Below are 24,431 nucleotides of genomic sequence, written 5' to 3' on the forward strand. Positions count from 1 at the left end.
TCTAATCACATTTTTAGGGGGATATGCAGCTAGTGGAGTATTCTAGGTTTGTATATATTTTAAAGGCGTCTAGTCTTAGCTAATTCGTTGATTTATTGACCTAAATGTATTGATTTATTGACAGGTCTTAACTCACATTATACAGACCTCGAGAGACCCTTACCAACGTCAGAGTGCGGTCGCTTTCCCACCCAATCAAAGCCGAGTATAGCTCCTCGAAACAACACACTTTGGCGACAATTGGATGCCTGGCTTGTCACTCATAATGTAGGGCGTTGTTGAACAATTGCACGAAAGGCCACAACTGAGAATTGTTACTGCTATCTGGGATCCTTGGGACATAACCTTAACCCTTACCATTTTACATTTCAACTTCAATTGGGGCAACGTCAATGTTGTGACGTGCAAAGGATCCAAATAGCATACGCCAAATGATAATAGCATGCATTTGTACTACCGTTAGCTAGCTGTCAACAGCAATAGATAGGACGAATTAGACTAACGCTACATTTTTATAAAAAACGACAAGCGCGTGTTAAATATGCAATATCTCGTCACCAGATGTGCAAGGTATGACGCTTTTATCTTGTATTTTCGCAATCTGTTTTTAGCACGCGATTTAGATGTAACTGTTACTAGCAACGAATAGCATGCTAACTTTAGCTATTTACTAGCTCCAGCTCCAAATCCAATAATTGGCATCGTTCAAGACATCACGAGTTACACTTATAAAAGGTTACTCTGTCAAGCCTCACATGCTGAAATCCCCCATGACTATTTTTGAAAGCAGTTTCAATGCCCAGTTGGGAGTAGGCTAAAATGCAATATTATCTGTGGTATGTATGTCATCAGCACTGCACTCCCTCGTAAATAGCTTTGTATTGGTTATTTTTGACAACAGATTCTCCCTCTCCTGTATAGGGTATTGGTAGGGCCAGGAGTTTTTCCTGTCACTTGGTCAGGAAACGCTTTTGGTCCTTGGTATTACATGTTTTCTGAAAGAAAAGAAAAAAAGTGTATGACCTATCCGACTACTACTCACCGATTAATATGGTTTCAACAAGGGCATTGCGGATGTATTAGCCTGAACTGGTGCCCAGCATGACTGTTCTGTACTCCGATATCGAAAGATATTCCCATCTGTGAAGTAATTTAGTCCTCATACAACCACAAAACAACCATGGATACCTACGTAGCCATCCATGGCAAGAACATATCCCACAACCCCCTCTCCTCCACCCAAGCCATGTCTATCGACAAGCTCTTCCCGGCTCTCCTGGAGTGTTTTGGGATCATCCTGTGTGGATACATCGCCGGTAGGACAGACATAATCACCTCCTGTCAAGCTAAAGGATTAGGGAACTTTGTGTCTAAATTCGCCCTCCCGGCGCTGCTCTTCAAGAGCATGGTTCTGTTGGACTTTAATAATGTGATCTGGTCGTTCCTGTGGAGTATCCTGATAGCCAAGGTGTCGGTGTTCGCCCTGGTGTGTGTTCTGACGCTAGCCGTGGCCAGTCCGGAGAGCAGGTACAGCAAGGCAGGACTCTACTCCATCTTCGCTACGCAGAGCAACGACTTCGCCCTGGGGTATCCCATTGGTGAGGATAGTAGTCTTTTGGAATGTGATCGCAGTACAATAGGGGCGAGTTTATTTTCCTTTGGAAAGTTCAACCTCTTTCTCCAAACAGTCCCAGCCGTTCCACACACAGTGCGTTCTGGAAGTATTCAGACCCCTTCACTTTGTCCCACATTGTTACGTTACAGCCTTATTGTAGAATGTATTACATCGTTTTTTCCCGTCATCAATCTACACACAATACCCCATAATGACAAAGCAAAAACGGGTTTAGACATTTTTGCTAATTTATATTAAAAAAATATATATCACATTTCCATAAGTATTTAGACTCTTTACTCAGTACTTTGTTGAAGCACCTTTGGCAGTGATTACAGCCTCGAGTCTTCTTGGGTATTACGCTACAAATGTGGCACACCTGTATTTGGGGAGATTCTCCCATGCTTCTCTGGAGCAGGTTTCCATCATGGATCTCTCTGTGCTTTGCTCCCTTCATCTTTCCCTCGATCCTGACTAATCTCCCAGTCCCTGCTGCTGAAAAACATCCCCATTACATGATGCTGCCACCACCACGCTTCACCGTAGTGATGGTGCCAGGTTTCCTCCAGACGTGACGCTTGGTTTTTGCTCTGACATGCACTGTCAACTGGGACCTTTATATAGACAGGTGTGTGCCTTTCCAAGTTGTAGAAACAGCTCAAATATGATCAATGGAAACAGGATGCACCTGAGCTCAATTTACAGTCTCATAGCAAAGGATCTGAATACTTATGTAAATAAGTTATTTCTGTTTTTAATTTTTAATAAATTTGCAAACATTTCTCAAAACCTTTTTTCACTTTGTCATTATGGGGTATTGTGTGTAGATTGATGAGGAAAACATTTAATTTGATCTATTTTAGAATAAGTCTGTAACGTAACAATTTGGAAAAAGTGAAGGGGTCTCAACTTTCTGAATACACTGTATTTGTTGGAACATCTGGGGGTCCCTGAGGAATGGTTTGGAAACCATACAATAACATCTGTCCCCCGTCCCCGTCCTCCGTCCCTGCAGTGGACGCCCTGTACAGGAACACATATCCAGAGTACCTGCAGTACATCTACCTGGTGGCTCCTGTCTCCCTGATGTTCCTCAATCCCATAGGATTTGCCTTCTGTGAGGTCCAGAAGTGGAAGGACCACCCAGAGAGACAGCAGGGCAAGTTGCAGATCATCAGAGTGGTGCTGCTGCAGGTCATTTCATCTTGCTTTCTTCTGGGATCAATCGTTTTTTTTGTTTTGCAAATTACATTAAATGGTGCTTTATTCTTTATTGGACAAGGAACATATTTAACATTCAATAAAAGTAGTAAATACTTAGGATTTTGTAACAAAGAAATTAGAGTGAAAGGATCTGTGTATCTGTTAGCTAGCTGTGATAAGAATGGAAAAACATCTTAATATCACAGTGAATAATAAAGGCTAGAAAACATGGTGTCAGGGTGTGTCTTAGGGGGTTGGGTTAAAACATGGTGTCAGGGTGTGTCTTAGGGGGTTGGGTTAAAACATGGTGTCAGGGTGTGTCTTAGGGGGTTGGGTTAAAACATGGTGTCAGGGTGTGTCTTAGGGGGTTGGGTTAAAACATGGTGTCAGGGTGTGTCTTAGGGGGTTGGGTTAAAACATGGTGTCAGGGTGTGTCTTAGGGGGTTGGGTTAAAACATGGTGTCAGGGTGTGTCTTAGGGGGTTGGGTTAAAACATGGTGTCAGGGTGTGTCTTAGGGGGTTGGGTTAAAACATGGTGTCAGGGTGTGTCTTAGGGGGTTGGGTTAAAACATGGTGTCAGGGTGTGTCTTAGGGGGTTGGGTTAAAACATGGTGTCAGGGTGTGTCTTAGGGGGTTGGGTTAAAACATGGTGTCAGGGGGTTGGGTTAAAACATGGTGTCAGGGTGTGTCTTAGGGGGTTGGGTTAAAACATGGTGTCAGGGTGTGTCTTAGGGGGTTGGGTTAAAACATGGTGTCAGGGTGTGTCTTAGGGGGTTGGGTTAAAACATGGTGTCAGGGTGTGTCTTAGGGGGTTGGGTTAAAACATGGTGTCAGGGTGTGTCTTAGGGGGTTGGGTTAAAACATGGTGTCAGGGTGTGTCTTAGGGGGTTGGGTTAAAACATGGTGTCAGGGTGTGTCTTAGGGGGTTGGGTTAAAACATGGTGTCAGGGTGTGTCTTAGGGGGTTGGGTTAAAACATGGTGTCAGGGTGTGTCTTAGGGGGTTGGGTTAAAACATGGTGTCAGGGTATGTCTTAGGGGGTTGGGTTAAAACATGGTGTCAGGGTGTGTCTTAGGGGGTTGGGTTAAAACATGGTGTCAGGGTGTGTCTTAGGGGGTTGGGTTAAAACATGGTGTCAGGGTGTGTCTTAGGGGGTTGGGTTAACAGCAATAAGACACATTTTTGTGGACTGTAAGGAAAGTGGACAGTAAAGTATTCTTCTATACGGTGGTGGCTGGTGGGCATTGTGACCCACTTTTATTCTAATCTATTTTATAGGTACTGAAGAACCCGATAGTGTTCATGGTGGTGGTCGGGATCGTGTCCCACTTTGCCCTGGGCCAGAGGATCCCTGCTGTGATGGAGGAGTTTGTGGATGGCCTGGCCAACTCCTTCGGAGGAGCAGCTCTCTTCTACCTGGGACTCTCTATGGTGGGACAGGTGGGCAAACTCACCAGGTCTACTGGAGTAGCCCTGATCCTGCTCATCACTGCCAAACTGTGAGTTACAGAAATGTCATCAAGTCATTATCAACCTACCCTGTGGGAATGGATGGATAGGGTGCTGATAACTGCAGTCGTAAATAGGGTACTGTACTGTCCTAGTGGTACTGTACTGTCCTAGTGGTCCTGTACTGTCCTAGTGGTCCTGTACTGTCCTAGTGGTACTGTCCTAGTGGTACTGTCCTAGTGGTACTGTCCTAGTGGTACTGTAATGCCCTAGTGGTACTGTACTGTCCTAGTGGTACTGTACTGTCCTAGTGGTACTGTCCTAGTGGTACTGTACTGTCCTAGTGGTCATGTAATGTCCTAGTGGTACTGTACTGTCCTAGTGGTACTGTACTGTCCTAGTGGTACTGTACTGTCCTAGTGGTACTGTCCTAGTGGTACTGTACTGTCCTAGTGGTCATGTAATGTCCTAGTGGTACTGTACTGTCCTAGTGGTACTGTCCTAGTGGTACTGTCCTAGTGGTACTGTCCTAGTGGTACTGTACTGTCCTAGTGGTACTGTCCTGTCCTAGTGGTACTGTCCTAGTGGTACTGTACTGTCCTAGTGGTCCTGTAATGTCCTAGTGGTACTGTACTGTCCTAGTGGTACTGTCCTAGTGGTACTGTACTGTCCTAGTGGTCCTGTACTGTCCTAGTGGTACTGTCCTAGTGGTACTGTACTGTCCTAGTGGTCCTGTAATGTCCTAGTGGTACTGTACTGTCCTAGTGGTACTGTACTGTCCTAGTGGTACTGTCCTAGTGGTACTGTAATGTCCTAGTGGTACTGTCCTAGTGGTACTGTCCTAGTGGTACTGTCCTAGTGGTACTGTCCTAGTGGTACTGTACTGTCCTAGTGGTACTGTCCTAGTGGTACTGTAATGTCCTAGTGGTACTGTCCTAGTGGTACTGTCCTAGTGGTACTGTCCTAGTGGTACTGTACTGTCCTAGTGGTACTGTCCTAGTGGTACTGTAATGTCCTAGTGGTACTGTCCTAGTGGTACTGTCCTAGTGGTACTGTCCTAGTGGTACTGTCCTAGTGGTACTGTCCTAGTGGTACTGTCCTAGTGTCCTAACACAGTGTTATCTGTTTGTCTCTCCTATGTAGGCTGGTGATGCCTCTTATCTGTAAGGACATGGTAGACCTGCTGGACTCTCCAGGCTCCAACAGCAGCAGTCTGAACCACTCCAGCCTGTCTAACTATGCCTTTCTCTACGGGGTGTTCCCCACCGCTCCCAGCGTAGCCATCTACGCATCACAGTACAACATGGAGCTGGAAGTGGTGAGTTGGTAACACACACACACACACACACACACACACCACACACCACAACATAACATGGAGCTGGAAGTGGTGAGTTGGTCACACACACACACACACACACACACACACACACACCACACCACACCACACCACACCACACCACACCACACCACACCACACCACAAGATAACATGGAGCTGGAAGTGGTGAGTTGGTAACACACACACACACCACACACACCACAACATGGAGCTGGAAGTGGTGAGTTGGTACCACACACACAAACACACACACACCACAACATAACATGGAGCTGGAAGTGGTGAGTATTACATTATCAATTCGTATTTGATTTCTTAGGTAATAGCCATCTTTCTAGACAGCCAAGGCTTGTATTTACACATCCACATCTCTCTCCCTACCTCTCTGTCTGTCCTCCTGTAGGTGACGTCAGGGATGGTGATCAGCACGTTCCTGTCTGCCCCCATCATGTACGTGTCAGCCTGGCTCCTGACCATCCCCCTGATGGACCCCAAGCCACTGGTCACTGAGCTGCAGAATGTTAGCTTCAACATCAGCATCGTCAGCCTGGTCGCACTGGTGAGGGTTCTTTCTGTTTATGTTCTTGTCTGTCTCTCTCGGTCTCTCTCTGTTTCTCTCTCTCTCTGTCTCTCTCTCTCGTTCTCTCTCTGTTTCTCTCTCTGTTTCTCTCTCTGTTTCTCTCTCTCTCTCTCTCTCTCTCTCTCTCTCTCTCTCTCTCTCTCTCTGTCTCTCTGTCTCTCTCTCTGTTTCTCTATCTCTCTCTCTCTCTCTCTCTCTCTCTCTCTCTCTCTCTGTCTCTCTGTCTCTCTCTCTGTTTCTCTCTCTGTGTCTCTGTCTCTGTCTCTGTCTCTCTCTCTGTCTCTCTCTCTGTTTCTCTCTGTGTCTCTGTCTCTGTCTCTGTCTCTCTCTCTGTCTCTCTCTCTGTTTCTCTCTCTCTCTCTCTCTCTCTCTCTGTTTCTCTCTCTGTGTCTCTGTCTCTCTCTCTGTCTCTCTCTCTGTCTCTATCTCTGTTTCTCTCTCTGTGTCTCTGTCTCTGTCTCTGTCTCTCTCTCTGTCTCTCTCTGTCTCTCTCTGTCTCTCTCTGTCTCTCTCTGTTTCTCTCTCTGTGTCTCTCTCTGTGTCTCTGTCTCTGTCTCTGTCTCTGTCTCTCTCTCTGTTTCTCTCTCTGTGTCTCTGTCTCTCTCTCTCTCTCTCCCTCTCTACATGAAAGGCCAATGAAGAAGGCAGACGTTGATACTGTTTTCAATAGGCTTGGTTGTCCTCCATGTGTGGTCCTGTCTGACTTTAGCTGATTGAAGCATGGGGTTGGTCAGGGCTTACTGACTCTATGGTGTTGGTCAGGGCTTACTGACTCCATGGGGTTGTTCAGGGCTTACTGACTCCATGGTGTTGGTCAGGGCTTACTGACTCCATGGTGTTGGTCAGGGCTTACTGACTCCATGGTGTTGGTCAGGGCTTACTGACTCCATGGTGTTGGTCAGGGCTTACTGACTCCATGGTGTTGGTCAGGGCTTACTGACTCTATGGTGTTGATCAGGGCTTACTGACTCCATGGGGTTGGTCAGGGCTTACTGACTCCATGGTGTTGGTCAGGGCTTACTGACTCTATGGTGTTGATCAGGGCTTACTGACTCCATGGTGTTGATCAGGGCTTACTGACTCTATGGTGTTGATCAGGGCTTACTGACTCCTTGGTGTTGATCAGGGCTTACTGACTCCATGGTGTTGATCAGGGCTTACTGACTCCTTGGTGTTGATCAGGGCTTACTGACTCCATGGGGTTAATCAGGGCTTACTGACTCCATGGTGTTGGTCAGGGCTTACTGACTCTATGGTGTTGGTCAGGGCTTACTGACTCCATGGTGTTGATCAGGGCTTACTGACTCCATGGTGTTGATCAGGGCTTACTGACTCCATGGTGTTGGTCAGGGCTTACTGACTCCTTGGTGTTGGTCAGGGCTTACTGACTCCATGGTGTTGATCAGGGCTTACTGACTCTATGGTGTTGGTCAGGGCTTACTGACTCCATGGTGTTGATCAGGGCTTACTGACTCCATGGTGTTGGTCAGGGCTTACTGACTCTATGGTGTTGGTCAGGGCTTACTGACTCCATGGTGTTGATCAGGGCTTACTGACTCCATGGGGTTAATCAGGGCTTACTGACTCCATGGTGTTGGTCAGGGCTTACTGACTCCATGGTGTTGGTCAGGGCTTACTGACTCCATGGTGTTGGTCAGGGCTTACTGACTCTATGGTGTTGGTCAGGGCTTACTGACTCCATGGTGTTGATCAGGGCTTACTGACTCTATGGTGTTGGTCAGGGCTTACTGACTCCATGGTGTTGATCAGGGCTTACTGACTCCATGGTGTTGATCAGGGCTTACTGACTCTATGGTGTTGGTCAGGGCTTACTGACTCCATGGTGTTGATCAGGGCTTACTGACTCTATGGTGTTGGTCAGGGCTTACTGACTCCATGGTGTTGGTCAGGGCTTACTGACTCCATGGTGAAGAATGCAGCTTTAATTATAGAGGATTCATACCAATGGCTTTTTAAAATTCTAATCTACTCTGCAAAGACTTCTGACAACTTGAGTGTGTTCAAGCTGTGTTTTAACACTGAAACACATAGTGTTTGTGTTGTAGGTGTGGACCATCGCTGTCATTCTCCTCAGTAAGAAGTTCAAGAGGCTCCCACACATGTTTTCCATGAACCTCTTCCTGGCACAGGTTATTACATATATCCTTCATATACAGTACCTTCTGAAAGGGTTATTACATATATCCTTCATATACAGTACCTTCTGATAAGGTTATTACATATATCCTTCATATACAGTACCTTCTGAAAGGGTTATTACATATATCCTTCATATACAGTACCTTCTGAAAGGGTTATTACATATATCCTTCATATACAGTACATTCTGAAAGGGTTATTACATATATCCTTCATATACAGTACCTTCTGAAAAGGTTATTACATATATCTTTCATATACAGTACCTTCTGAAAGGGTTATTACATATATCCTTCATATACAGTACCTTCTGAAAAGGTTATTACATATAACCTTCATATACAGTACCTTCTGATAAGGTTATTACATATATCCTTCATATACAGTACCTTCTGATAAGGTTATTACATATATCCTTCATATACAGTACCTTCTGAAAGGGTTATTACATATATCCTTCATATACAGTACCTTCTGAAAGGGTTATTACATATATCCTTCATATACAGTACCTTCTGAAAGGGTTATTACATATATCCTTCATATACAGTACATTCTGAAAGGGTTATTACATATATCCTTCATATACAGTACCTTCTGAAAAGGTTATTACATATATCTTTCATATACAGTACCTTCTGAAAGGGTTATTACATATATCCTTCATATACAGTACCTTCTGAAAGGGTTATTACATATATCCTTCATATACAGTACCTTCTGAAAAGGTTATTACATATATCCTTCATATACAGTACCTTCTGAAAGGGTTATTACATATATCCTTCATATACAGTACCTTCTGAAAGGGTTATTACATATATCCTTCATATACAGTACCTTCTGAAAGTATTCAGACCCCTTGACTTGTTCCACATTTTGTTACATTACAACCTTATTCTAAAATGGATGAAAAATGTTTTTGCCTCAAATCAATCTACACACAATACCCCATAATGACAAAGCAAAAACTGTTTTTAGAAAAAACTAAAACAGAAATGTCATATTTCCATAAGTATTCAGACTCTTTATTCAGTACTGTGTTGAAGCACCTTTGACAGCGATTACAGCCTTGAGTCTTCTGGGTATGATGCTACAAACGTGGCACACCTGTATTTAGGGAGATTCTCACATTCTTCTCTGCAGATCCTCTCAAGCTCTGTCAGGTTGGATGGGGAGCATCGCTGCACAGCTATTTTCAGGATTCTCCAGAGATGTTTGATCGGGTTCAAGTCCGGGCTCTGGCTGGGCCACTCAAGGACATTCAGAGACTTCATATACAGTACCACTCCTGCATTGTCTTGGCTGTGTGCTTAGGGTCGTTGTCCTGTTGGAAGGTGAACCTTAGCCCCAGTCTGAGGTCCTGAGTGCTCTGGAGCAGGTTTCCATCATGGATCTCATCAAGATCATGGATCTTGGCATTCAGGCCAAGGAGTTCAATCTGGTTTCATCAGACCATCAGAATCATCAGAATCTTGTTTCTCATGGTCTGAGAATCTTTAGGTGCCTTTTGGCAAACTCCAAGCGAGCTGTCATGTGCCTTTTACTGAGAAGTGGCTTTTGTCTGGCTGCTCTACCATAAAGGCCTGATTGGTGGAGTGTTGCAGAGATGGTTGTCCTTCTGGAAGGTTCTCCCACCTCCGCAGAGGAACTCTGGAGCTCTGTCATAGTGACCTTCGGGTTCTTGGTCACCTCCCTGACCAAGGCCCTTCTCCCCCGATTGATCAGTTTGGCCGAGTGGCCAGCTCTAGGAAGAGTCTTGGTGGTTCCAAACTATTTCCATTAAAGAATGATGGAGGCCACTGTGTTCTTGGGGACCTTCAATGCTGCAGACTTTTTTTGGTACCCTTCCCCAGATCTAGGTCTCGACACAATCCTGTCTCGGAGCTCTATTGACAATTCCTTCGACCTCACGGCTTGGTTTTTGCTCTGACATGCCCTGTCAACTGTGGGACCTTATATAGACAGGTGTGTGACTTTCCAAATCATGTCCAATCAATTGAATTTACCACAGGTGGACTTCAATCAAGTTGTAGAAACATCTCACGGATGATCAATGGAAACAGGATGCACCTGAGCTCAATTTCCAGTCTCATAGCAAAAGGTCTGAATACTTATGTAAATAAGATATTTCAGTTTTTTATTTGTAATAAATGTGAAAACATTTCTAAAAACCTGTTTTTCGCTTTGTCATTATGGGGTATTGTGTGTCGATTTATAAGGATTTAATTATTTTTTTTAATGCATTTTAGAATAAGTCTAACTTAACAAAATGTGGAAAAAGTCAAGGGGTCTGAATACTTTACGAAGGCACTGTACATAATGTTTACTATATTATATACAGTTGAAGTCGGAAGTTTACATACACTTAGGTTGAGTCATTAAAACTCGTTTTTCAACCACTCCACAAATTTCTTGTTAACAAACTATAGTTTTGGCAAGTCGGTTAGGACATCTACTTTGACACAAGTAATTTTTCCAACAATAGTTTACAGACAGATTATTATATAGTAATGTGTCTCTCCTTGTCCCTGTAGTTCCTAGTGTGTGTCAGTATGATCCTGTGGAACTTCGTAGTGAAGCAGGAGGACATCTTGGGACAGGTGTTGACATTCACACTGCTCTATGGGTCACTCTACAGCACATATGTCTGGACTGGTATGTACCGTGTGTCTGGACTGGTATGTACCGTGTGTGTCTGGACTGGTATGTACCGTGTGTCTGGGCTGGTATGTACCGTGAGTCTGGACTGGTATGTACCGTGTGTGTCTGGACTGGTATGTACCGTGAGTCTGGACTGGTATGTACCGTGTGTCTGGACTGGTATGTACCGTGTGAGTCTGGACTGGTATGTACCGTGTGTCTGGACTGGTATGTACCGTGTGTGTCTGGACTGGTATGTACCGTGTGAGTCTGGACTGGTATGTACCGTGTGAGTCTGGACTGGTATGTACCGTGTGAGTCTGGACGGGTATGTACCGTGTGAGTCTGGACGGGTATGTACCGTGTGTCTGGACTGGTATGTACCGTGTGTCTGGACTGGTATGTACCGTGTGTCTGGACGGGTATGTACCGTGTGAGTCTGGACTGGTATGTACCGTGTGTGTCTGGACTGGTATGTACAGTGTGTGTCTGGACTGGTATGTACCGTGTGAGTCTGGACTGGTATGTACCGTGTGAGTCTGGACTGGTATGTACAGTGTGTGTCTGGACTGGTATGTACAGTGTGTGTCTGGACTGGTATGTACCGTGTGAGTCTGGACTGGTATGTACAGTGTGTGTCTGGACTGGTATGTACCGTGTGTCTGGACTGGTATGTACAGTGTGTGTCTGGACTGGTATGTACCGTGTGTGTCTGGACTGGTATGTACAGTGTGTGTCTGGACTGGTATGTACAGTGTGTGTCTGGACTGGTATGTACCGTGTGAGTCTGGACTGGTATGTACAGTGTGTGTCTGGACTGGTATGTACAGTGTGTGTCTGGACTGGTATGTACCGTGTGTCTGGACTGGTATGTACCGTGTGTGTCTGGACTGGTATGTACAGTGTGTGTCTGGACTGGTATGTACCGTGTGTGTCTGGACTGGTATGTACCGCGTGTGTCTGGACTGGTATGTACCGTGTGTCTGGACTGGTATGTACCGCGTGTGTCTGGACTGGTATGTACAGTGTGTGTCTGGACTGGTATGTACAGTGTGTGTCTGGACTGGTATGTACAGTGTGTGTCTGGACTGGTATGTACAGTGTGTGTCTGGACTGGTATGTACAGTGTGTGTCTGGACTGGTATGTACCGTGTGAGTCTGGACTGGTATGTACCGCGTGTCTGGACTGGTATGTACCGTGTGTGTCTGGACTGGTATGTACCGTGTGTGTCTGGACGGGTATGTACCGTGAGTGTCTGGACGGGTATGCACCGTGAGTGTCTGGACGGGTATGCACCGTGAGTGTCTGTACTGGTATGTACCGTGAGTGTCTGGACTGGTATGTACCGTGAGTGTCTGGACGGGTATGTACCGTGAGTGTCTGGACGGGTATGTACCGTGTGTGTCTGGACTGGTATGCACCGTGAGTGTCTGGACGGGTATGCACCGTGAGTGTCTGGACGGGTATGCACCGTGAGTGTCTGGACGGGTATGCACCGTGAGTGTCTGGACGGGTATGTACCGTGAGTGTCTGGACGGGTATGTTGTACAGTATCTGTGGAATAACCCTGAGTTGGTTCTGTCTGGGTCTGACTATAGGTCTCATTCCTCTCTGTTTGGTTCTGACCAAGAAGGACAATTTGCTGAGGATTCCACCTGGGGTCTTCATGGTCTTTGGCTGGGGGTACGTCCTGTGTGTGTGTGTGTGTGTGTGTGTGTGTGTGTGTGTGTGTGTGTGTGTGTGTGTGTGTGTGTGTGTGTGTGTGTGTGTGTGTGTGTGTGTGTGTGTGTGTGTGAAACAGTGTGTTGTATGTTGGTGTTCCTCAAACTTAACCTTACAGTGTTGTTCTCTTCCACAGCATACCGTTCCTCATCCTTGGAGGCCTGCTCCTGGCAGGAGAGAGGATGCCTGATACTATAGACTCTGCATTCTTCTATGGCAGGGCTCAGGTGAGAGGATGCCTGATACTATAAACTCTGCCTTCTTCTATGGCAGGGCTCAGGTGAGAGGATGCCTGAATCCTATAGACTCTGCCTTCTATGGCAGGGCTCAGGTGAGAGGATGCCTGATCCTATAGACTCTGCCTTCTATGGCAGGGCTCAGGTGAGAGGATGCCTGATCCTATAGACTCTGCCTTCTATGGCAGGGCTCAGGTGAGAGGATGCCTGATCCTATAGACTCTGCCTTCTATGGCAGGGCTCAGGTGAGAGGATGCCTGATCCTATAGACTCTGCCTTCTATGGCAGGGCTCAGGTGAGAGGATGCCTGATACTATAAACTCTGCCTTCTTCTATGGCAGGGCTCAGGTGAGAGGATGCCTGAATCCTATAGACTCTGCCTTCTATGGCAGGGCTCAGGTGAGAGGATGCCTGATCCTATAGACTCTGCCTTCTATGGCAGGGCTCAGGTGAGAGGATGCCTGATCCTATAGACTCTGCCTTCTTCTATGGCAGGGCTCAGGAGAGAGGATGCCTGATCCTATAGACTCTGCCTTCTTCTATGGCAGGGCTCAGGAGAGAGGATGCCTGATCCTATAGACTCTGCCTTCTTCTATGGCAGGGCTCAGGAGAGAGGATGCCTGATCCTATAGACTCTGCCTTCTTCTATGGCAGGGCTCAGGAGTGAGGCCACCTGTGGTTTTAGTTTACTGAAATACAGATCCACTGTATAGTTCTCCCTGAGTTGACTACACTTTACACATCACATAGATCTGGAGCCAGTCCTAAAGGTTTTACACATCACATAGATCTGGAGCCAGTCCTTAAGGTTTTACACTTTACACATCACATAGATCTGGAGCCAGTCCTAAAGGTTTTACACATCACATAGATCTGGAGCCAGTCCTTAAGGTTTTACACTTTACACATCACATAGATCTGGAGCCAGTGCTAAAGGTTTTACACTTTACACATCACATAGATCTGGAGCCAGTCCTAAAGGTTTTACACTTTACACATCACATAGATCTGGAGCCAGTCCTAAAGGTTTTACACTTTACACATCACATAGATCTGGAGCCAGTCCTAAAGGTTTTACCTCTCTCTCTCTCTCTCTCTCTCTCTCTCCCCTCTCTCAGATCATCAGTACTGCAGTAGTAGTCTCCTGCAGCATCTTGGTAGGTGGTTTCTCTCTGATGGGTCTCAGCCAGGGCACCAAGGAGAACCAGAACTACCAAGCCCTGGAGAGAGCCTCCAACACGGGTACTATAGAGGACCTGAGGCCCCCTGGACACCAGGAGGACCAGACCCCCCCACTGGAGCCCTCAGCAGCAGAGACCAGCAACAACAGTGGTAGCTACACACATTATTGTTGGTTCTAGTTCTGTAAACTTGGGTGCGTTGGTTTACTGGGGATTTTGTGTCGAACTTCGTATGTAAAACCTTAAATTGCCAACCTAAACATATTGTTAAAAACATGAGTAGTTTGATATAACTCAGAACTGTGTGTTGTTGTTGTGTGTCCCTCCCAGACTGTTGTAGCTGTACACAGCCCGTGCCCGACATGAGCAACGGCGCCACCAGGAACGACACTCCCACGTCTCTAACAGGTACAGGAACACAACGTGAATGACTACAGCTCTGGCTGGAGTTGTGTTCTAGGTTTATGGGCTGACACTTCGGGCCGTGCTGACCTGTTGAGTTGACTGTGTCCCTGTTGTTGTGTCCACTGTGATGCTGTTGCAAAACGTTTTGCTACGGTGTGCACTAATGAACACAACCCTGTTGACGTGTTGTGCTGTACCCTCCAGGCCAGTGTGGGGCGCTGTGTGAAACCCAGCAGCAGCAGTGTAGTCCACCGGTCCAGGATGACAGACAGCTGGTCAGACACGTCCTGTTGTGTCTACTCCTCATAGTTTCCCTGCTGGCTGTGAGTGTTATCTACTGCTCTGTTCTGTTCTGCTCTACTGCTCTATTCTGTTCTATTCTGTTCTACTGTTCCATTCTGTTCTGCTCTACTGCTCTATTCTGTTCTACTGTTCTATTCTGTTCTATTCTGTTCTACTGTTCTATTCTGTTCTACTGCTCTATTCTGTTCTATTCTGTTCTACTGTTCCATTCTGTTCTGCTCTACTGCTCTATTCTGTTCTACTGTTCTATTCTGTTCTATTCTGTTCTACTGTTCTATTCTGTTCTACTGCTCTATTCTGTTCTATTCTGTTCTACTGTTCCATTCTGTTCTGCTCTACTGCTCTATTCTGTTCTACTGTTCTATTCTGTTCTATTCTGTTCTACTGTTCTATTCTGTTCTACTGCTCTATTCTGTTCTACTGCTCTATTCTGTTCTATTCTGTTCTACTGCTCTATTCTGTTCTATTCTGTTCTACTGTTCTATTCTGTTCTACTGCTCTATTCTATTATTTTATTGCTTGGCTGTGTCCCCTTTCTCTACCTACCCTTGTCCCTGAAGTGTGCACTAGTTCACTCCAATCTCGAACCTCTTCCCTGAATCGGCCCTTGTTAACTCTGAAGTGTGCACTTTTCATTCCCCCTCCCGCATGTCTTCCAGAACCTGTCCAGTTGTCTATGGTGGTTGTTCAACCAGGACCCTGGTAGACTGTACCTGGAGCTGCAGTTCTTCTGTGCTGTGGCCAACTATGGACAGGTACGCTCTCCTGTCTATTAGATGATGAGTATACAAAGGGATTTTACTGTTGCTTACTTCACCTCTCATGTTTCTCAGGGCTTCATTTCGTTTGGTATCTTTGGCCTGGACAAGCATCTGATCATTCTGCCATTCAAGAAGAGGTGAGCTAGGAACTAGGTACTTACTTCAGAGAGCATAGTGCATCATTGACTGTTGTATTGTCCCAACATCACGCCACCTCCTGTATGTTGTATTGTCTCAACATCATGCCACCTCCTGTATGTTGTATTGTCCCAACATCACACTACCTCCTGTATGTTGTATTGTCCCAACATCATGCCACCTCCTGTATGTTGTATTGTCCCAACATCACACTACCTCCTGTATGTTGTATTGTCCCAACATCACACTACCTCCTGTATGTTGTATTGTTCCAACATCAGTAACACCTCCTGTATGTTGTATTGTCCCAACATCAGTAACACCTCCTGTATGTTGTATTGTCCCAACATCAGCACTTCCTCCTGTATGTTGTACATCAGTAACACCTCCTGTATGTTGTATTGTTCCAACGTCAGTAACACCTCCTGTATGCTGTATTGTCCCAACATCAGTAACACCTCCTGTATGCTGTATTGTCCCAACATCAGTAACACCTCCTGTATGCTGTATTGTCCCAACATCAGTAACACCTCCTGTATGTTGTATTGTCCCAACATCAGTAACACCTCCTGTATGCTGTATTGTCCCAACATCAGCACTTCCTCCTGTATGTTGTACATCAGTAACACCTCCTGTATGCTGTATTGTCCCAACATCAGTAACACCTCCTGTATGCTGTATTGTCCCAACATCAGCACTTCCTCCTGTATGTTGTGTTGTCCCAAAATCAGTAACACCTCCTGTATGCTGTATTGTCCCAACATCAGTAACACCTCCTGTATGCTGTATTGTCCCAACATCAGTAACACCTCCTGTATGTTGTATTGTCCCAACATCAGTAACACCTCCTGTATGTTGTATTGTCCCAACATCAGCACTTCCTCCTGTATGTTGTACATCAGTAACACCTCCTGTATGCTGTATTGTCCCAACATCAGTAACACCTCCTGTATGCTGTATTGTCCCAACATCAGTAACACCTCCTGTATGTTGTATTGTCCCAACATCAGCACTTCCTCCTGTATGTTGTACATCAGTAACACCTCCTGTATGCTGTATTGTCCCAACATCAGTAACACCTCCTGTATGCTGTATTGTCCCAACATCAGTAACACCTCCTGTATGCTGTATTGTCCCAACATCAGCACTTCCTCCTGTATGTTGTGTTGTCCCAAAATCAGTAACACCTCCTGTATGCTGTATTGTCCCAACGTCAGCACAAGGCCTGATCTAAGTCAGACTTGCCTGAGCCAGGTAGTGTGGCTGTAGAAGATGTGGTTGTTCTGCCCTCTAAGGGGCCTGTGTGTGTCCTGTCCCCCAGGTTAGTGAGCCTGTGGCAGGGCAGGGAGAGTGGGGAGGAGCCCCCCTCTGTGGTTCCAGAGGAGATCAGGCTGACCTGCACTCAGTTTGTCCGCTATCATAAAGACCAATGTGTTCAGGACATAGTGCCCATCAAAAGGTAGGCCACAACATAAACATCAATTATCATTTATATATCATTTTTTGTAGCATGATTTCACTCCCAGGACATGTCTGATTGGTGCAGAATCAAATCTCTAGAATTTATATTAAACCGTTGACTTGGGTCTCTCGAGTGGCCCAGCGGTGTAAGACACTCCATCACAGTGCTAGCTGCGTCACTACAGATCCTGGTTCGATCCCAGGCTGTGTTGCAGCCGGCCGCGACCGGGAGACCCATGAGGCGGCACACAATTGGCCCAGCATCGTCCAGGTTTGGGGAGGGTTTGGCCGGCAGGGATGTCCTTGTCCCATCGCGCTCTAGCGACTCCTGTGGCGGGCCGGGTGCAGTGCACGCTGACATCGGTGGCCAGTTGTACTGTGTTTCCTCTGACATGTTGGTGCGGCTGACTTCCGGGTTAAGCGAGCAGTGTGTCAAGATGCAGTGCGGCTTGGAGGGGTCGTGTTTCACCTCTTCAGAGTCCGTACGGGAGTTGCAGCGATGGGACAAGACTGTAACTACCAATTTGGATATCACAAAATTGGGAAGAAAAAGGGGGCAAAATTATAAAAAATAAATCAAATACAATAAAAAAGAAACAGTTGACTCTTAAATGCTACTGCGTGTGCAGATCTAGTATTCCATAACTAGCATGTTACCTACGAACTCGTTCTCTCCTAACATCTTCTCTATGCATGGCCTAGGATTTTACCCCAGCTAATATCCTGCATGTTTCTACCACTAATCCTGTCTTTAGAAATGCATTATTGCATTGTACACTCTGTGAACGGACTGAACTTACCACAGTCTTCTTCGCTGGTAATGCGTTCTGGTTTTGGAGTGGTACACCATCCTGGTAGCTACTTTTCACCTTTTGATTTCCCGTTTCTCTTACGGAACTCTCATCCTCACTACCACTCCTTTTCTCTCTGTTCTCCTTTCTCCTCTTCCGCCATATCTCCACCCTAGTGCTTCTGGGGAAAGCCTGAACAATGGGACAGTGGGTGAATCCTTCCTTTGATACGCAGGTGTGAGGGAGAGAGGGTTCAGGAGAGGGAGCGCTCCAGGGAGAGACCTGGTCAGGGGACTTATCCTCCATCCCAGGCCCAGACTCAGGCCACTTTCCTGGGCAGTGATCTGGTGGACTGGCTGGTGAGGGCGGGTCTGGCCCGGGACAGGGGGGAAGCCCAGCTCTATGGGGCTCAGCTCCAGCAAGGAGGGATACTGCAACACCTCACACACCAGTTTGACTTCAGGGACGACCCCCTGCTACACTACCGCTTCACTGAGAGGAGCTGGACGCCACCGATGGAGAGGAACAGCAGTATGCCTCCTGTGGCCATGTGATGTTCCCAGAGAAGGAGGGAGGAGTGGGGGGGGGGGGGGGGGGGATTACTATTCAGCAGTGTTGTTGTCAAGTCACTAAACCTTGACTCCTAAGTCCTAAACCTTGACTCCTAAGTCCTAAACCATGACTCCTAAGTCCTAAACCTTGACTCCTAAGTCCTAAACCTTGACTCCTAAGTCCTAAACCTTGATTTTTAAGTCCTAAACCTTGACTCCTAAGTCCTAAACCTTGATTTTTAAGTCTTAAACCTTGACTCCTAAGTCCTAAACCTTGATTTTTAAGTCTTAAACCGTGACTCCTAAATCCTGTATTAGAATATTACAACACTGCTATTCAGTGAGATGAAACGTTCAGATGGAAATATAATGAGATAGAGCTGACACCATTTAGCATTCCCATTTCCACATATCAGACAATCATATCTGTTCCGTGTCATACATTTATATCTGAACATTTCTGTAACGTTTGCACCCTCCTGAATGGACCCAAGAAGAGAGAAAGATGGTGGGCTGCGTCCAGGCTCTGGTCAAGAGTAGGGCACTATGAAGGGAATAGGGTGCCATTTAAGTGGCCGGTGTGTGAATCCTGAGTCAGCTACTATCCCAGCTGAATCAATCCACAACCTCAACCAGCTCCAGGATCACAGAGAGACTTCTTTACATGACATAAAGAAATCTGCACTGGCTGAAATGTTGCCCTGAGACGATTCAACTATTTCATTATGTAACTGAACTGACGTGTTGTAAGACTACTGTAATACTGTTGTAATGTACTTGAAAGTCAGTGAAGGATTAGACGTTTTCCCACTATGTTCTGTTACCCAGTACTGTCAGCCCATCTGGCTCAACTAAGACAAAGCTTTAGCGGTGAGGTACAGCTTGTCTGTGACACATCATTTTGTTCAAAGCGAGAGGTGAGGCCTCCGACACCACTTGTAGATCATCGCTGAGTCAGTTTTTAAAGGCCATGCATTGACATAGTTTCCTGGGACACATGTCCTGCCTGGTCAAGTAGACAGCATGTCCTGCCTGGTCAAGTAGACAGCGTGTCCACATGTCCTGCCTGGTCAAGTAGACAGCGTGTTCTCATGTCCTGCCTGGTCAAGTAGACAGCGTGTTCTCATGTCCTGCCTGGTCAAGTAGACAGCGTGTCCACATGTCCTGCCTGGTCAAGTAGACAGCGTGTTCTCATGTCCTGCCTGGTCAAGTAGACAGCGTGTCCACATTCTGTGTGGAACACATGTCCTGCCTGGTCAAGTAGACAGCGTGTCCACATGTCCTGCCTGGTCAAGTAGACAGCGTGTCCACATTCTGTATGGAACACATGTCCTGCCTGGTCAAGTAGACAGCGTGTCCACATTCTGTATGGGACACATGTCCTGCCTGGTCAAGTAGACAGCGTGTCCACATTCTGTATGGAACACATGTCCTGCCTGGTCAAGTAGACAGCGTGTCAACATTCTGTATGGAACACATGTCCTGCCTGGCCAAGTAGACAGCGTGTCCACATTCTGTATGGAACACATGTCCTGCCTGGCCAAGTAGACAGCGTGTCCACATTCTGTATGGAACACATGTCCTGCCTGGTCAAGTAGACAGCGTGTCCACATTCTGTATGGAACACATGTCCTGCCTGGTCAAGTAGACAGCGTGTCCACATTCTGTATGGAACACATGTCCTGCCTGGTCAAGTAGACAGCGTGTCCACATTCTGTATGGAACACACGTCCTGCCTGGTCAAGTAGACAGCGTGTCAACATTCTGTATGGAACACATGTCCTGCCTGGCCAAGTAGACAGCGTGTCCACATTCTGTATGGAACACATGTCCTGCCTGGTCAAGTAGACAGCGTATCCTGCCTGGTCAAGTAGACAGCATGTCCACATTCTGTATGGAACACATGTCCTGCCTGGTCAAGTAGACAGCGTGTCCACATTCTGTATGGGACACATGTCCTGCCTGGCCAAGTAGACAGCGTGTCCTGCCTGGTCAAGTAGACAGCGTGTCCACATTCTGTGTGGAACATGTGGAGAATGTTTCTAATGCTCATGTTATGCCAATAATGTTGTGATCAGTCATGACTATGCATTGTTATTTATTGTTCCTAATATCATGACATCATACTCTGGTATGTTGTCCTCTGATGAGGTTTTATCAATGTGATACAAATGTCTTTGAGTATTAACAAGCAGGGTTAGTGAGTTTTTGCACTTAACACTGATGCTCTTGTTTAAATGACTCCTCACATAGGAATTGTGTTGTTGTTGATGTCTGACTTTAAGCAGGAAGTGACCCAGCTGTGTGACTTTAAGCAGGAAGTGACCCGCTGTGTGTGATGATGATCCTTTGCAGAGTCTACCTTCAACACTTTTTTTCTCCAGATACTTGATGTCAAGTGACTGAGATGCTGTGGGTTTAGCCTGACTGCCTCAGCCTTGCAGGATGAGGTGCTGTGGGTTTAGCCTGACTGCCTCAGCCTTGTAGGATGAGATGCTGTGGGTTTAGCCTGACTGCCTCAGCCTTGTAGGATGAGATGCTGTGGGTTTAGCCTGACTGCCTCAGCCTTGTAGGATGAGGTGCTGTGGGTTTAGCCTGACTGCCTCAGCCTTGTAGGATGAGGTGCTGTGGGTTTAGCCTGACTGCCTCAGCCTTGTAGGATGAGGTGCTGTGGGTTTAGCCTGACTGCCTCAGCCTTGTAGGATGAGATGCTGTGGGTTTAGCCTGACTGCCTCAGCCTTGTAGGATGAGGTGCTGTGGGTTTAGCCTGACTGCCTCAGCCTTGTAGGATGAGGTGCTGTGGGTTCAGCCTGACTGACTCGGCCTTGTAGGATGAGATGCTGTGGGTTTAGCCTGACTGCCTCAGCCTTGTAGGATGAGGTGCTGTGGGTTTAGCCTGACTGCCTGCCTCAGCCTTGTAGGATGAGGTGCTGTGGGTTCAGCCTGACTGCCTCAGCCTTGTAGGATGAGGTGCTGTGGGTTTAGCCTGACTGCCTCAGCCTTGTAGGATGAGGTGCTGTGAGTTTAGCCTGACTGCCTCAGCCTTGTAGGATGAGGTGCTGTGGGTTTAGCCTGACTGCCTCAGCCTTGTAGGATGAGGTGCTGTGGGTTTAGCCTGACTGCCTCAGCCTTGTAGGATGAGGTGCTGTGGGTTTAGCCTGACTGCCTCAGCCTTGTAGGATGAGATGCTGTGGGTTTAGCCTGACTGACTCAGCCGTGTAGGATGAGATGCTGTGGGTTTAGCCTGACTGCCTGCCTCAGCCTTGTAGGATGAGGTGCTGTGGGTTTAGCCGGACTGCCTCAGCCTTGTAGGATGAGGTGCTGTGTGTGTTACTACTTGTTGAATGTGGTATTTTCATTGAAAATCACTGATGCTATGGGCTGTCTACCTCAATGCTGCTGCATGACTAGCATGTGAGAAGAACACACACATCTGCTTGTGTTACTGGCTGGCTGACTGACTGACTGACTGGCTGGCTGGGTGACTGACTGACTGACTGGGTGACTGGCTGGCTGGGTGGGTGACTGACTGACTGACTGACTTGGTGGGTGACTGGCTGGCTGCGTGACTGACTGACTGGGTGGGTGACTGGCTGCGTGACTGGCTGGCTGTGTGACTGACTGACTGACTGGGTGACTGACTGACTGGGTGGGTGACTGGCTGTGTGACTGGCTGGCTGGGTGGGTGACTGACTGACTGGGTAACTGACTGACTGACTGGGTGGGTGACTGGGTGACTGGCTGGGTGACTTACTGACTGGGTGGGTGACTGACTGACTGGGTAACTGACTGACTGACTGGGTGGGTGGGTGACTGACTGACTGGGTAACTGACTGACTGGCTGGCTGGGTGGGTGACTGACTGGGTAACTGACTGGGTGGGTGACTGACTGACTGGGTGGGTGACTGACTGACTGGGTAACTGACTGACTGACTAGGTGGGTGGGTGACTGACTGACTGGGTAACTGACTGACTGGCTGGCTGGGTGGGTGACTGACTGGGTAACTGACTGGGTGGGTGACTGACTGACTGGGTGGGTGACTGACTGACTGGGTGACTGGGTAACTGACTGGGTGGGTGACTGACTGACTGGGTGGGTGACTGACTGACTGGGTAACTGACTGACTGACTAGGTGGGTGGGTGACTGACTGACTGGGTAACTGACTGACTGGCTGGCTGGGTGGGTGACTGACTGGGTAACTGACTGGGTGGGTGACTGACTGACTGGGTGGGTGACTGACTGACTGGGTGACTGGCTGACTGACTGACTTGGTAACTGACTGACTGACTGGGTGACTGGCTGCGTGACTTACTGACTGGGTGACTGACTGACTTGTACATGTCAAGCAGGGTTGCATAATGGCTATATCATTACCACTAACTACTGCCGAAATAAACTATGTGAATAAGAAACTCATGATGTCTGTCAAAGAAACAAATCAAAAGCTTCTAATTGTTGATTTGATGAAACAAGACCAGTATTCAGCTGTAAAAGACAGCTTTGTGGAAGCATAGAAAGGCCTGTGGTTTACAGTACTGAGACACCAGATGTACTGTTACCCTGGTTTACACTACAGTACTGAGACACCAGGTGTACTGTTACCCTGTATGGCCCGGTTTACACTACAGTACTGAGACACCAGATGTACTGTTACCCTGTATGGCCTGGTTTACACTACAGTACTGAGACACCAGATGTACTGTTACCCTGTATGGCCTGGTTTACACTACAGTACTGAGACACCAGATGTAATGTTACCCTGTATGGCCTGGTTTACACTACAGTACTGAGGCACCAGATGTACCGTTACCCTGTATGGCCTGGTTTACACTACAGTACTGAGACACCAGATGTAATGTTACTCTGTATGGCCTGGTTTACACTACAGTACTGAGGCACCAGATGAACTGTTACCCTGTATGGCCTGGTTTACACTACAGTACTGAGACACCAGGTGTACTGTTACCCTGTATGGCCTGGTTTACACTACAGTACTGAGACACCAGATGAACTGTTACCCTGTATGGCCTGGTTTACACTACAGTACTGAGACACCAGATGAACTGTTACCCTGTATGATCGCAGGTGATGTCACAAGATGAGGTGCTGTTCCTTTACCCTGTATCCCAGGTGACATCACAAGCCCCCATGATGGGCTGCTATTATTGGGAGTGACACGTTCCACAGCTAGCAGGAAGTAAGACAACACAGAATGAAATTACTACCAGTTGGGTCTACAATAACTTCCCTCACAACACCACGCATTATGTCCTCTCTGTTAAAGCCTTGGAAACCTAAATCTAGCTGCATTCCACTGGGTATAGATTAGGCTACTTGTGAAAATCAATAGTACATTTACAAACCAAATGATTAACCTTAACTTCACACATTTTCTGAATAGGTGCTCATGTTCACAGTCACAGACAGTTCAAAGTGCATCCATCTCAAATAGTCATTCAGATTCCCATGTAAAACGGCCTTTTAACCGACTAAAATATCACCCATGATATATTTTGGGGATTAAAATGCTCAACATTTGAAGAAAAAGTCATTTTTCTTCTCGGCTAACTATCAGGAAGTTTGAAAAGACAGGCGGAGTGGGCAGGGGTCTAATATTCATGAGCTGGCCTTGACTGACAGCTCTTTGAAACCCCTAATGTCAAACTGGACTGCAGTGTTGCAGTAAAATCAGCCCTAGCAAATCAGGTGAAACACAAATCAGGTGAAACATTGAAATGTCATAATTTGGCATGTCTCTGCTGGTGCAGTTCACAGCTGCACTGACGGATGTGTTGAATTACAACTGCCCCCTCACCCTTTGTTCCATGCTTGAAGACCAGCAACACCAGACAGATGAAAGGGGAGACATAAATATCTCGACCATAGATG

General features: G+C 46.8%; 1 protein-coding gene across 1 annotated transcript; it reads left to right on the forward strand.

Annotated features, from left to right (window-relative positions):
- The first annotated feature begins 299 nt into the window (after window positions 1–299).
- On the forward strand, window positions 300–18,555 carry LOC120051474 (integral membrane protein GPR155-like). Its single transcript, XM_038998354.1, has 16 exons — window positions 300–1,598; window positions 2,631–2,809; window positions 4,096–4,316; window positions 5,410–5,584; window positions 6,011–6,166; window positions 8,254–8,337; window positions 10,885–11,005; window positions 12,590–12,674; window positions 12,850–12,940; window positions 14,068–14,281; window positions 14,461–14,538; window positions 14,740–14,858; window positions 15,498–15,593; window positions 15,672–15,736; window positions 17,059–17,196; window positions 18,225–18,555. The coding sequence occupies exons 1-16, from the start codon at window positions 1,181–1,183 to the stop codon at window positions 18,541–18,543; spliced, it is 2,559 nt and encodes an 852-aa protein (XP_038854282.1). The 5' UTR covers window positions 300–1,180; the 3' UTR covers window positions 18,544–18,555.
- Window positions 18,556–24,431: the final 5,876 nt, after the last annotated feature.

This window comes from Salvelinus namaycush, chromosome 7, assembly GCF_016432855.1.
Source record: "Salvelinus namaycush isolate Seneca chromosome 7, SaNama_1.0, whole genome shotgun sequence".
Classification (NCBI taxonomy): Eukaryota; Metazoa; Chordata; class Actinopteri; order Salmoniformes; family Salmonidae; genus Salvelinus; species Salvelinus namaycush.

Excerpts from the sequence above, each read along its gene's own strand:
- LOC120051474 (XM_038998354.1), top strand. The coding sequence starts at position 1,181 with ATGGATACCTACGTAGCCATCCATGGCAAGAACATATCCCACAACCCC. Across the intron at positions 12,941-14,067 it reads TCTTCTATGGCAGGGCTCAG|ATCATCAGTACTGCAGTAGT; the intron begins GTGAGAGGATGC and ends CCCCTCTCTCAG. Across the intron at positions 14,282-14,460 it reads AGAGACCAGCAACAACAGTG|ACTGTTGTAGCTGTACACAG; the intron begins GTAGCTACACAC and ends TGTCCCTCCCAG.